General features: G+C 31.7%; 2 protein-coding genes across 4 annotated transcripts in view; one reads left to right on the top strand and one right to left on the bottom strand.

Moving 5' to 3' along the window:
• Positions 1-14,343, top strand: part of LOC107453428 (uncharacterized) — a 50,302-nt gene that overhangs the window by 16,838 nt on the left and 19,121 nt on the right. The window lies entirely within an intron of this gene.
• LOC107452869 (uncharacterized) overlaps positions 454-14,343 on the bottom strand; it is a 31,028-nt gene continuing 17,138 nt past the window's right edge. Inside the window, exons 2-7 of one of the 3 annotated variants that reach the window (XM_071178519.1) lie at positions 11,174-11,258; positions 8,674-8,739; positions 6,807-6,872; positions 4,894-4,956; positions 1,817-1,877; positions 454-685 (exon numbers count right to left, since the gene is read on the bottom strand). In XM_071178519.1, coding sequence (XP_071034620.1) covers positions 676-685; positions 1,817-1,877; positions 4,894-4,956; positions 6,807-6,872; positions 8,674-8,739; positions 11,174-11,258 — 351 coding nt within the window. In that variant the 3' untranslated portion in view covers positions 454-675. The remainder of the gene's footprint in view (positions 686-1,816; positions 1,878-4,893; positions 4,957-6,806; positions 6,873-8,673; positions 8,740-11,173; positions 11,259-14,343) is intronic. The other 2 variants (XM_071178520.1, XM_071178521.1) reach the window with 2 other exon arrangements.

The raw sequence follows: 14,343 nt of genomic DNA, 5'->3' as shown, positions 1-14,343 counted from the left end.
TTTCTTCTAATCTATCGTCAGTAAGTATTAAAATACAGAATAAATATAAATATATCAAATAAATATAATAATATAAACGAATAAATTAATATAAAATTGGACATAACAAATATTTCAGACATTCAACAAAGCGACTATGTGATTGTTGACATACACCGGTGAGGGTCCGAATGTACTAGAATGGAATGAAACATTCGATCTTTCTTCAACGTATTTGGTGTTTGTCGACATTCACCGGTGAAAGTCAACAACCACCAATTTTGGTCATTCGCCGCAACATATATATTTCTAAATTGAATTTAAGATAATGCTAAGCAGGTGAGAGAGTCATTAAAGAGCTCTGAATTCGAAACTTGGTACCGGGTTCACTGTTTCACCGCAAAATTATGAATAAAAACACTCGTAAAAGAATTTTTGAAGTTGATTAATATTTAAAAATAAGTACATACTCAATTTAATTTAACATAAATTTTTATTAGATTCCTTAATATCAATGTTTATAAATAGCATCATTGACACCAGATATATTTTGTTGAATATTATCACCAATACATTAGTATGAATTAACCAGCTTTCCAACAGTTCATGCAATAATCATTTGTTGGAATTTCAACACAGGAGGAATTACACCTTGTTCCTTCTCGTAAAAATTTTATGTGGCTGAAAACTCATATCTTATTGGTCACTGAAAAGAAAAGTAATATCATTTTGACAATATAAGAAGAAGTTGTATAAATCTGAACAATTAATAAATTTAGAGCTACAAAATAAAATTCAAACAAAAAATTGAAAAATGTTCATTAAAGAGCTATATGTTGATGTTTTTATAACGTTTGATGCTTGAAGTTTTTTTGTTGCTTTTATCTTGAGTAAACATAGAATCACAGAAAATTTTTAGATAATTTTACATCACTTTATCAAAGAAAAAATTATCTCAAATTTATGATACTTTATTTGAAAAAATCATTTTTCTTGGAGCAGTATATCATTTTTTAGATTTGAACTATTTAACCCTACATTCAATTCGATTCTGTGATATTTCATTGCTCTCCGAAAGGAAAGTTATAACGTTTAGAATTTCAATAACACTATTGAGATTACGTAAATATTTAAAAATATCTCAAACTTCCTTAATCAACTGTATTTTAAGAAACTGTCTATAAGCATTTATTGCTTACAATTGTAATAGTCTTTCGCATGTGTTTTCTTGTATAATTGTGTAGCTTATTAAATATATAGCAAATATATAATAAAATTACAATATCATTTATATTTTTCGTTTTTTATCATTTACTTCATAAAACTCATAAGTGATTTTATTGTATATATACATTTTTTGTATTAAAAACTAGGTGAAAATTACTGAAAAAATTATTATCGATCTATGAGTGTTATTACAAATTAATTCAAACAATTGTTTAGAATTCGTTATTTCTATTCATATTATGTAAGTTATTTTGAAATTATAGGAAGTTTTACTACAATGGAAAAAGATGAAGTTAGTTCGAAAAGTACTTAGTTGAATACTTTCATGCAAGGAAACAATGCCACTAATAAAAAGGATGAATTATTCTTTTTTTTTTTTTTTTTTGGTTAATGGCAAGCACTTGGGTCAATTTCTCATTGGCCTCAAAAATACCAGAACTGCTACTCTCTTATCGATTCCCAGTGGGCACCTATGGCGAAGACACGGCGGTGGAGCAGCGTCGCCCACGTCAAACAACCACAAAGCCGTTTATAGGGCGGGTTACATTCACGCAATCACAAAGAAGAAAGGACATAGGACACAGAGAGAGAGAGAGAGAAACATCCATACGCTGCGGGGGATTTGAACCGGCAACCATCGGATCTGCAGTCCTCATCATCTAGGGGTACCACTATAAAGTCAAAAATTACAAATTACTTCAAATATTATTTAAATGCAATATATTTATACAGAGCAATAAATTAATTATTAATAAGATTTGAACTACCATTTTCTTATCAGAAATAAGGATCATGAGACGGGCCACAATTATGTGATTATAAATCAAGAATCGATGCAAAGAGCTACTGTCAAAAATGTAGCAAGTAAAACATATCAACTTAAAAATGAAAGTCTTAAATTTTTATTATCTTTGTTATGGACAGGATTTAAAAACCATTAATAATTCAGTTATCCTTCCATATTTGCCCATATTTTTGGACTAGTCATAGTTTACCTTTTGACTGTTTACATAAAATATGTAATGCATTTTATGTTTTATGTAACAGAGCGGGTACCGTCTCGGACTTCATTAATTTTAATGCACTCAAATGAAAAAAAAATACTCTGGATGATTCTTTTTAGAGAGATGATGTAATTGAAACATTAAGTCGCGAAGTCTCATGAGATGCAGCTTTCGCTTCCAATGAGGCGAACCGGATTCGTATCCCAGTCGATACGAATTCCGCATCCGGCTCGCGCCGACCACAGTTTTAACATGATATATCCTGAGTGGTAGACGGATCATGTGTTAGAGTCCTCTTGGAGTCCGGCTAAGCGTTGGAGGTTCTCGTGTTCTTCCTCGCCATGTAACGCAAATGCGGATAAAGCTCCATCAAAATGTTCTCCACGAAGGCAAAATTTCTCCCAATAGTCAATCTAGGAGTTCCCTTGTCTTCTGGATTGGGTTAAAAATTAGAAGGCAATGGATTGGAACATTAGTAGTCGTAAGCCCATAAAATTGTGTCTGCTGTTTACCGACGGCTATAAAATCAAAAATTTAAACATATGTTGTTGCATTGATATCACAGGCCTGTGCTCTCTGTGTAAGACCAGCGTAATTAGTTCGCAAAAGCATTCCTACACGAAAGTTTATCCTTTAGGTTGACTTAAGTTTTTCAGTTTACGAAGGTGAATATTAATATTAGTGAAATAAAAATTGGTTCGGCCTTCCAGTGCTGGTTATAAAATAGCTAAATATAATACGAGGCGTGTTTTTTAAGTAAGTACCGTTTTGAAATTAAAAGAAGACGTGCAAAGATATCTCAATACTTTTATTTTTACATGGAAGCCTGTACCTTTATCTTCTTTTCTACATAATTTCCTTTACCATTGAGGCACTTGTCATAACGTTGTGCCAGTTTTTGAATACCCTCCTCATAGAAGTCTGCCACCTGACTACTTAGCCACTGCATCACAACTGTTTTGACTTCGTCATCGTCTCTAAGACGCTGACCGCCTAGGTGTTTTTTCAAGTGCAGGAACAGATGGTAGTCACTAGGGGCTAGATCAGGGTTGTATGGAGGATGATCTAGAGTTTCTCATTTTAAAGATGTGCTGAGATATTTGACCTGATTAGCCACATGCGGACAAACATTGTCATGCAGCACAACGATGCCCTTCCTCAAATTGCCTCGTCTTTTGTTCTGAGTAGAACGGCGCAGATAGTTAAATGCCTGACAATAAGCTGCTGCATTGATTATCTCATTATGAAGCATAAATTCTACAAGCAATACTACTTTTCTGTCTCAAAAAACTGTGCGCATGACTTTCCGAGCAGAAATTGTTTGCTTAAACTTTACTTTTCTGTGTGAATCTAAACGCCGCCTTTCCATGGACTGTTGCTTTGATTCTGGTGTGACGTAGGCCACCCATGTTTCATCGCCCGTAACAATTTGGCTTAAGAAATCATCACCGTCGTTGTGGTACCGTTCAAGGAATGTCAATGCACTGCCTAAACGGTTAGTTTTGTGCTCATCCGTCAACATTTTTGGTACTCAGCGTGAGCACAATTTTCGGTAATTCAAGTGCTCGATCACAATGATATACAAAACACTACATTAGGAAAGTCAAAACACCAGGAGGAAATCGTGAAGCGTCTGTTTTCTCTAACCTTATTGTCCACTTCCTGCACCAAACTTTTTTATTAACTACTGAAGGACGCCTACTCCGTTGTTCACCATGCACATTTGTGCAGCTTTCTTTAATTGCTCTCACCCACTTTCTTACCATTCCATCACTCATAATGTTTTGTCCATAAACTGCACAGATCTCACGATGAATATCAATCGGTTTTGGGCCTTTAGCACTAAGAAATCTTATAACAGTCCGCAGTTCACAGTCAGCGGGACTCACGATTATCGGAGGCGTCTTAAACACTCAGTAAACAACGTAAACAAGAAGAATAAGACTGCAATAGCGTCAGTGCGTGGGCAATAGATGTAGGTACCCAGTGCGCATGCGCAGAACGCCGACCGAAGCTCTGCGACAGTGGTGTAGCCTTATCTAATTATGTTGCTGTTGCAGTTGCTTCGCATTCTGTGTTGAGACTGTGTGCATTGTTTTTAATTAGTCGTGTGAATTTCTCATGATAGCCGAAGTTTGTTTTGAGTCTGTTGGATGTTGGTTGAATAGTTTCTTGGTTTACGTTGAAAATGATGTGTCTATGGTAGCTCGCATTATGTTCGCCACTTATGAACCAGTCATTGACTAAAGTTTCACCCTCGCGGTTACCAATGGTAAAGTCTGGGTTGCCTTGCGCATTGTTGGTATAAGAGGTAGTAAGGTTACTGTGTGTATGAAGCCTGATCAGGTCGTGTTGGATCATATGGTCGATTAGGATGTCGAAATCACTTACAATGGAAATTCAATGAATAGATTTTTGTCGTCAATTAAATTTCATCTTAAATTTTCAGTGTATCATTACTGTCAAATAGTAATATGGAGCTGGAAACGAGATTTTTTTTTAATGTTATAAAAATCTTTCCTTAAAATAAATAATGTTTTGCTTTCGAAGCTCAAAACAAGGATCTACTATACCTTGTATGATCCTAACACCCTTTTGCATTTAAAAAAATAAAATTATAAGACAAACGGAACATAATGAATGAACAAGTATTTAAAACCAAATATTTGAAAAAAAAACAAACCTGGGTTGGATTTGAGCCCACAACCATAAGGTCCGCAGTCATCAACAGGTTCTTGGGGTACCACTACAAAGTCAAAAATTACTAATTACTTCAACTATATTTAAATGTAATATATTTTTATACAGTGCAATGAATTAATTATTAATAAGATTAGAACTACAATTTTCTTATCTGAAATAAGGATCATGAGACGGGCCGTAATTATGTCATTATAAATCAAGAATCGATGTTAAATGCTACTGTCAAAAATATATAGCAAGTAAAACATATCAACTTAAAAATATTGTTTTAAATTTTTATTATCTTTGCAAAAGATGGGATTTAAAAACCATTGACTCAGTTATCTTTCCACATTTGCCCATATTTTTGAACTAGACTTAGTTTATCATTTGTCTGTTTACTTAAAATATGCAATGTATTTTATGTTTTATGTAACAGAGTGTGCTCCGACTCTGACGTCATTAAATTTAATGCATACGAAACATTGAGTCGCGAAGGCTCAGGTTACAGAGCGTTCGCTTCCAATGAGGCGAACCGGATGCGAATCCTCGCGATACGAATTCTGCATTCGGCTCGCGCCGACCACAGTGATAACATGATATATCCTCAGTGGTAGACAGGTCATGGGTTAGAGTCCCTTCGGCGCCAGGCTAACCGTGGGAGGTTCTCGTGGTCTTCCTCTCTATGTAACGCAAATGCGGGTTAGCTCCAGTAAAATGTCCTTCACGACAGCGAAATTTCTCCCAATACTCGATCTAGGAGTTCCCTTGTCTTCTAGAAAGATTTCAAAATTAGAAGGCCACGGAGTTGACCATTAGTAGTCGTAAACCCATTAAATTCGGTCGGCTGTTCAACGACGGTTATAAAATTAAAAAAAATAAACATATGTTGTTGCATTGATATCACAGTCACCGTGCTTGTGCTCTGTGGGTCGGACATGCGTAATTAGTTCCTACAAGCATTCCTACACGAATGTTTGTCCTTTAGGTTGGCTTAAGTTTGCTAGTTTACGAAGGTGAACATTAATATTAGTGAAATAAAAATTGGGTCACCTTTCCAGTGCTGGTTATGAAATAGCTAAATATAATATATTAATCTGAATATTTTTAGAATTTTAACTCATGTAGAAATCTTAAGAATAAGTTTATTGTTCCTTTATAAAAAAAAGCATAAGCATCTATACTACACTTAAAACGTTCTGTAAAGTTAAAACTAAAGCTTATAGCCTTGAAACATTTTAATCTAAAATCCCGATCAAATAATTATCGACATGGATGCAATTTTCTCAAAATATTTGAATATAATGCAATTTTTGTTTTAAAGTTATATTTTTATTAAAAGTTTTCAAAGTACTAATAAATATTTGGTACCATTAACGGGAATCTAAATATCTAAGTATTACATTACTGATAAATGCCTGGTCTACCAATACAAAATTAATTGCTTAATAGGAAATTAAAATTACGCTGGACTATCAGTTATTAGTATACTTTAAGACGAACGTCTAGTGACACAGGGCAAACTTGATTATTTTTAATATAGTTTTTATAATACATTTGTTATTAGCAACAATAAATCTGAGCTTCTTGAAAATGAGGGAGTTTAAATCACTTATATTGAAATTCAATGAATAGATTTTTGTCGTCAATTAAATTTCATCTTAAATTATTAGTGTATCAATACTGTCAAATAGTAATATGGAGCTGTGAACGGGATTTTTTTTTTTTAATGTTATGAAAATATTTCCTTAAAATAAATAATGTTTGGCATTAGACACTCAAAACATGGATCTATTATACATTGTAAGATCCTGACATCCTTTTGTATTTAAAAAAAGAAAATTATAAGAAGAATGGAATATAATGAATGAACAAGTATTTAAAACGGATTATTTTTAAAAAAACAAAACAAACCTGGGTTGTATTTGAACCCGCAACCACCATGAGGTCCACAGTCATCAACAGGTTCTAGGAGTTCCACTATAAAGTCAAAAATTACTAATTACTTCAAATATATTTAAATGTAATATATTTTAATACAGTGCAATAAATTAATTATTAATAAGATTAGAACTACAATTTTCTTATCTGAAATGAGGATCATGAGACGGGCCGTAATTATGTCATTATAAATCAAGAATCGATGCTAAAAGCTACTGTCAAAAATATAGCAAGTAAAACATATGAACTTAAAAATAAAAGTCTTAATTTTTTATTATCTTTGCAAAAGATGGGATTTAAAAACCATTGATTCAGTTATCTTTCCACATTTGCCCATATTTTTGAACTAGACTTAGTTTATCATTTGTCTGTTTATTTAAAATATGCAATGTATTTTATGTTTTATGTAAGAGAGTGTGCTCTGACTCTGACGTCATTAAATGTAATGCATTCGAAACATTGAGTCGCGAAGGCTCAGGTGATAGAGCGTTCGCTTCCAATGAGGCGAACCGGATGCGAATCCTCGCGATACGAATTCTCACAGTGATAACAACGGATCATGGGTTAGAGTCCCCTTTGCGCCAGGCTAACAGTGAGAGGTTCTCATGGTCTTCCTCTCCATGTAACGCAAATGCGGGTTAGCTCCATTAAAATGTCCTTCACAACAGCGAAATTTCTCCCAATACTCGATGTAGGAGTTCCCTTGACTTCTAGAAAGTTTTCAAAATTAGAAGGCCACGGAGATGACCATTAGTAGTCGTAAACCTATTAAATGGGGTTGGTGGTGCAACGACGGTTATAAAATAATAAAATTTAAACATATGTTGTTGCATTGATATCACAGTCACCATGCTTGTGCTCTCTGTGTCGGACATGCGTAATTAGTTCCTAAAAGCATTTCTACACGAATGTTTGTCCTTTAGGTTGGCTTAAGTTTGCTAGTTTATGAAGGTAAACATTAATATTAGTGAAATAAAAATTGGGTCACCTTTCCAGTGCTGGTTATGAAATAGCTAAATATAATATATTTATCTGAATATTTTTAGAATTTTAACTCATGTAGAAATCTTAAGAATAAGTTTATTGTTCCTTTATAAAAAAAGCATAAGCATCTATAATACACTTAAAACGTTCTGTAACGTTAAATCTAAAACTTATAGCCTTGAGACATTTTTAATCTAAAATCCCGATCAATTAGTTATCGACATGGATGCAATTTTCTCAAAATATTTTAATATAATGCAATTTTTGTTTTAAGGTTATATTTTTATTAAAAGTTTTCAAAGTACTAATAAATATTTGGTACCATTAACGCGAATCTAAATATCTAAGTATTGCATTACTAATAAATACCTGGCCTACCAATACAAAATTAATTGCTTAATAGGAAATTAAAATTACGCTGGACTATCAGTTATTAGTATACTTTAAGACGAACGTCTAGTGTCACAAGGCAAACTTGATTATTTTTAATATTGTCTTTATAATACATTTGTTATTAGCAACAATAAATCTGAGATTCTTGAAACTGAGGTTAAATCACTTATATTGAAATTCAATGAATAGATTTTTGTCGTCAATTAAATTTCATCTTAAATTATTAGTGTATCAATACTGTCAAATAGTAATATGGAGCTACGAACGAGATTTTTTTTTCAATGTTATGAAAATATTTCCTTAAAATAAGTAATGTTTGGCATTAGACACTCAAAACATGGATCTATTATACCTTGTAAGATCCTTACTTCCTTTTGTATTTAAAAAAAGAAAATTATAAGAAGAATGGAATATAATGAATGAACAAGTATTTAAAACGGATTATTTAAAAAAACAAACAAACCTGAGCTGTGTGTGAACCTGCAACCACCTTGAGGTCCGCAGTCATCAACAGGTTCTTGGGGTACCACTATAAAGTCAAAAATTACTAATTACTTCAAATGTATGTAAATGTAATATATTTTTATACAGTGCAATAATTTAATTATTTATAAGATTCGAACTACAATTTTCTTATTTCAAATAAGGATAATGATACGGGCCATAATTATGTAAATATAAATCAAGAAAGGATTCAAAAACTGCTGTCAAAAGTCTTCAATTTTTATTATCTTCGTAAAAGACTGGATTTAAAAACCATTAATAATTCAGTTATCCTTCCATATTTGACCATGTTTTTGAACTAAATTTAGTTTACCATTTGTCTGTTTACTTAAAATAAGCAATGCCTTTTATGTTTTATCAGAGTGGGCTCCTAATCCGACTTCATACATTTAATGCATTCAAAATAAAAGCAAAATTAATCTGGATGATTATTTTTAGAGAGATGATCTAATTGAAACATTGAGTCGCGAAGGCTCAGGGGATAGAGAGTTCGCTTCCAATGAGGTGAACCGGGCTTGAATCCCAGTCGATACGAATTCCGCATAGGGCTTGCACCGACCACAGTGATAACATGATATATCCTCAGTTGTACAGGGATCATGGGTTAGAGTCCCATTGCTTTCAGGCTAACCATGGGAGGTTCTCGTTTTTTTTCCTCTCCATGTAACGCAAATGCGGGTTTGCTCCATTAAAATGTCCTCCACGAATTCAAAATTTCTCCCAATACTCGATCTAGGAGTTCCCTTGTCACCTGGTCTACCAATACAATGCTTTTTTGAAAAATTGGAAATTAAAATTACGCTCTATCATCAATTATTAGCATACTTTAAGACAAGCGTCTAGTGTTACAATGCAAATTTAGTTTTTAATAATACTGTTATTATAATGTATTTGTTATTAGCGACAATAAATCTGAGCTTGTTAAAACTGAGTGAGTTTAAGTCACTTATATTGGAAATTCAATGAATAGATTTTTGTCGTCAATTAAATTTCATCTTAAATTAATAGCTTATCATTACTGTCAAATTTTAATTTGGAGCTGGAAACGAGATTTTTTGTTAATGTTATGAAAAACTTTTCCTAAAGTAAGTAATGATTGGCATTAAAAGCTCAAAACATGGATCTGTAATAACTTGTAAAATCCTTACATCCTTTTGTATTTAAAGAAAAGAAGATTATAAGAAGAATGGAATATGATGAATGAACAAGTATTTAAAAGCAATTATTTAAAAATTATTATTATATTTAAAAACAGTGTAAGTTGCAATTGTGATGAAGAGTTTGAACAAAGAAAAAAAATCGGATCGTAAAAAAACTGTATCAGTGTATTATTTGGAGCAGAGGCATATGAATGTTTTGTTATAAAATTGTAGATTCCATCCTATTCAGTTCTTAATATAATTAAATGGTTCAATCTTATTACTCCATAATTTAAGAAAAAAAAGTATTTACTTTCTCTTTCGGCATAACATTGAAGGAAAAACATGATCAATATCATCACTGAGAAGGAGTTCATTTTCTCAATTGCTGTGGAATTCTGAAAAGTATTAAGAAAGAATCATCAAAATAGCTGTTTTAAAATATATCTGTTAAGAAAATTTCTTTTTTCATTTCAAGTATATTTTAGCTCTAACCATTTCAATACACTCTCAAAAGTACTGTAGGTGCTGGGAATAAACGGGCCACTCTCAGCGCTAAAGAGAGAATAGAAGGGCTGGTTCACTCCTTGGAAGAAACTCTCGTCAAGCCCAAGCTATGATTTCCCCCTGTGACGTCAGAACAGCGTAAAGCTTGCACTTTTGCTCCAAGAACGGCGCGTTCGATTTAACTTACTTTAAATATTATTGGAGCCTTCGCTCTAACTAGCTCTAATTAATATTAGAGTATTCCTTTGTGACAAATTCCGAAACATTCCTTCTTTTCTATAACTGTTTTCTTCAGTTTTTTGAAGTGAATTACAAAAATTTAAAATTGTTAATAAAATTATATTGGAATTTGTAAAAATTCTCATAGAAACACAAAAGGAAAAAATATAATTTCCCACGCGTTTCCTGAAGTAAATGAACAGCTATGTAAATNGTAAGTAATGATTGGCATTAAGAGCTCAAAACATGGATCTGTAATAACTTGTAAGATCCTTACATCCTTTTGTATTTAAAGAAAAGAAGATTATAAGAAGAATGGAATATGATGAAAGAACAAGTATTTAAAACCAATTATTTAAAAATTATTATTATATTTATTATTATATTTAAAAACAGTGTAAGTTGCAATTGTGATGAAGAGTTTGAACAAAGAAAAAAAATCGGATCGTAAAAAAACTGTATCAGTGTATTATTTGGAGCAGAGGCATGTGAATGTTTTGTTATAAAATTGTAGATTCCATCCTATTCAGTTCTTAATATAATTAAATCGTTCAAACTTATTACTCCATAATTTAAGAGAAAAAAAGCATTTACTTTCTCTTTCGGCATAACATTGAAGAAAAACCATGATCAATATCATCACTGAGAAGCAGTTCATTTTCTCTAATGTTGTGGAATTCTGAAAAGTAATAAAAAAGAATCATGAACATAGCTGTTTTAAAGTACGTCAGTTAGTAGAATTTCTTTTTTCAATTCAAAGTATTTTTTAGCTTTAACCATTCAATACACTCTCAGGAGTACTGTAGGTACAGTGAATAAACGGGCCACTCTTAGGGTTAAAGAGAGAATAGAAGTGCTGGTTCACGTCCTGGCTGAAAAACTCGCCAAGCCCTTGCTATGATTTCCTCCTGTGACGTCAAAACAGCGCAAAGCCTGCACTTTTGCTCCAAGAACGGCGCGTTCGATTTAGCTTACTTTAAATATTATTGGAGCATTCGGTCTAACTAGCTCTAACTAATATTAGAGTATTCCTTTGGGACAAATTCCGAAACATTTCTCGTTTTCTATAACGGTTTTCTTTAGTTTTTTGAAGTGAATTGCAAAAATTTAAAATTATTAACGAAATGTCAGTTTGAGCGATTGCAACTTGCGAAAATTCTCATAGAAACACAAAAGGAAAAAATATAATTTTCCAGGCGTTCCCTGAAGTAAATGAACCGCTATGTAACGAATCGATTCAACTTTGCAAACGAAATGACCCAGTTAATATAAAACAGCAATACGTTTATTATGCCGTTTAAGACTTTTCTATGAGAATTCGCTATCTTAATAGAAACCTTCATATTACTTTAAAAAAAAGGCAGGCAAAAAAATCAAAAAATAGATGAAGTCAAGAAAATTATAATGAAATTTATAAATAATTAATAGTTAAAATTCTCCTAATTTCATAACATATTTTTTAATGTTGTTATTCTAAATATTTATGATTTTTTTAAATTATATTCCCTTAAATTTTAATGTCTATTAATTATACTCTCTTAAATTTAAGTATTTCTAAACAATTGCAAAATGTCTAATATTATTTGGAACCTAAATTATTATTTTGTTTCAGAAATTAGGGCTTACTTTTGATGTTTCTTAATTAATAAGTATGAACAAATTGCCATTGACAGCATATTTTAAAATCAAGACTCTAAATTTAACCAAACTTATTGTTATCAAGCAATATGTAGCTAAAAAAAGTGTCAATATATGCTTTAATTTTTTTAATTAATAAAAGTTAAAACTGAACTTTTTAAATAAACTATTTATAGTGTCATTTACGACAACTAGTAAAATATTTTTATCAGTTTAAAATGGTATTTTTTTTAATATTATGAAAAGAAATTTTTTTTGAACGAAAATAACGTGTTAATTGTATAAAGTTCGAAAGCTAATATCAAGACAAAGTCGAACTCATTTTTACAGTGAGAATGATGCTGAGTTTTCATAACATCTTTGCTTGCGATCTACGAGATTTGTGTGTGGAGAGACGTCATGAGGAGAGAAATTGTAGCTTCAGCTCTAAGAGAGGAATGAACCAGCCCTGCTTTTCTTTAGCCTTAACTCGGAGTAACTTTTGATGTAATGATCGGATCTTCACGTACTCATCCTTGATGGTTGCCGAGGGTGATCTCAAGTATGCTGATTAATTAGTGCATATGATATTTTAAGTTACGAAATCAGACTCAAAACGTACTTTTTCTGAAAAAACATAACTTTTTTTCAACGGTTTCGGATATCTGCACACCATCCCCACTGTTGGGGGTAGCCGCAATTTGGAAAATATAGTCCCTATAGTTTGGTCCGGAGTTTAAATCCCTTCTAGATAATTTTGCTTTTTTTTTGTTTTACGCCATATCTCGAGAAATTTAGAAGTAATATGAAAACTTTTTACACACAATTATGAAATTCATTTCCCAAAGATAATTCTATGCAAAAAATGACTTTAAAATATTTTTTTATTATAATTTGATTTAACATTAGTTGGAAAAATTTTGAATTGCTAGGTTTACAATTTTTTTCACATCATTTTACAGAATATAATTTTACATGGCAAAATACAATATTTAAATGAAATCGGTCAAATAGTTCCTGAAAATTCCCATTTTTAAAATGCGACTTTTTTCTCTCTTGAACAAACATTTTGGACTACTGCATTGCGGTTACACCCTACATTTTTGGGGTCATAAATTCAAATCCGTTTAAAAAAAGGTACGTTTATTCAGAAAAAATATACACTTTTGTGCCTGACTTCGTAATGTCTGCGCTAATGAATTGGCATATTTGAGGTCAGCCACAGGATCCCATTAAAAATGAGATCTTGAACTTTAAGATCCGATAATAAGATCAAAAGCTATTCTGGTTGGTCATTTTATCCACTGTACATTAAATCATAATATCACTGCAAGATTAATAATAGATTTTATATCAGTGCTGTAACTTTAATAAGATAATAAGTTAAAGCTTGCTGTTTTGTAAACAAATCAAAATGTTTAATGCTACATATAATAATAAAAATACCTCGGCAAAGTATTAAGGTTACAACAACGTATAATGATGTGCTTGAACTCCCTTTAAAGTTTTTCATATTACCGGATAGTTAAAATTTTTTGTTGTTCATAATTAAAAGGCTGCAATAGGCATACTTTTTTACTCCTAGTATGATTTCGCTGTCTTAGCAGGAAATAAATACAATTAAACGGATTTAAAAGAAAATACTGTATGGTTAAATGTTTGAAAATATTTGATCAAATTATCTTTGGAAAATTCAACGGTTTTGTCTTGCATGTGACGTTTTGCGACGGAGACAAGAATATGTTTGTCGAAAAAATAAAATAACTATAAATAGCTGAAGTATCTTAGTATGAAATGTAACTATAATTGATGAAAAACAGGATAAAATTGGAAATTGGAAGTTTTGATTGTCCTGGTGTAAAATAGCCATACGCAGCTTTACATTGTAAAGAAGGTTGAATATCAGAAACAAATATCATTAAATTACTTTTGGAAATTGTTTGGTATGATATCAATAAAATTACCAAGATTATTTTTCTAAATTTCTCTTACCAATCAATTCAGAATCAGTTCATATGTTAGATGCAAGTAATTATGAAAACACTGAAAATATTCTAGAGGAGTTAATAGATATTAATTCTAGTAGGTTAAAGTAAGACTTACCACTTGATTTAATGTATTACGAGAATAAGTCAATGGAATCGAAT

This window comes from Parasteatoda tepidariorum, chromosome 3, assembly GCF_043381705.1.
Source record: "Parasteatoda tepidariorum isolate YZ-2023 chromosome 3, CAS_Ptep_4.0, whole genome shotgun sequence".
NCBI lineage: Eukaryota > Metazoa > Arthropoda > Arachnida > Araneae > Theridiidae > Parasteatoda > Parasteatoda tepidariorum.
Note: the sequence above shows the minus strand (reverse complement) of the source record. Positions and strands in the feature narration are given on the sequence as shown.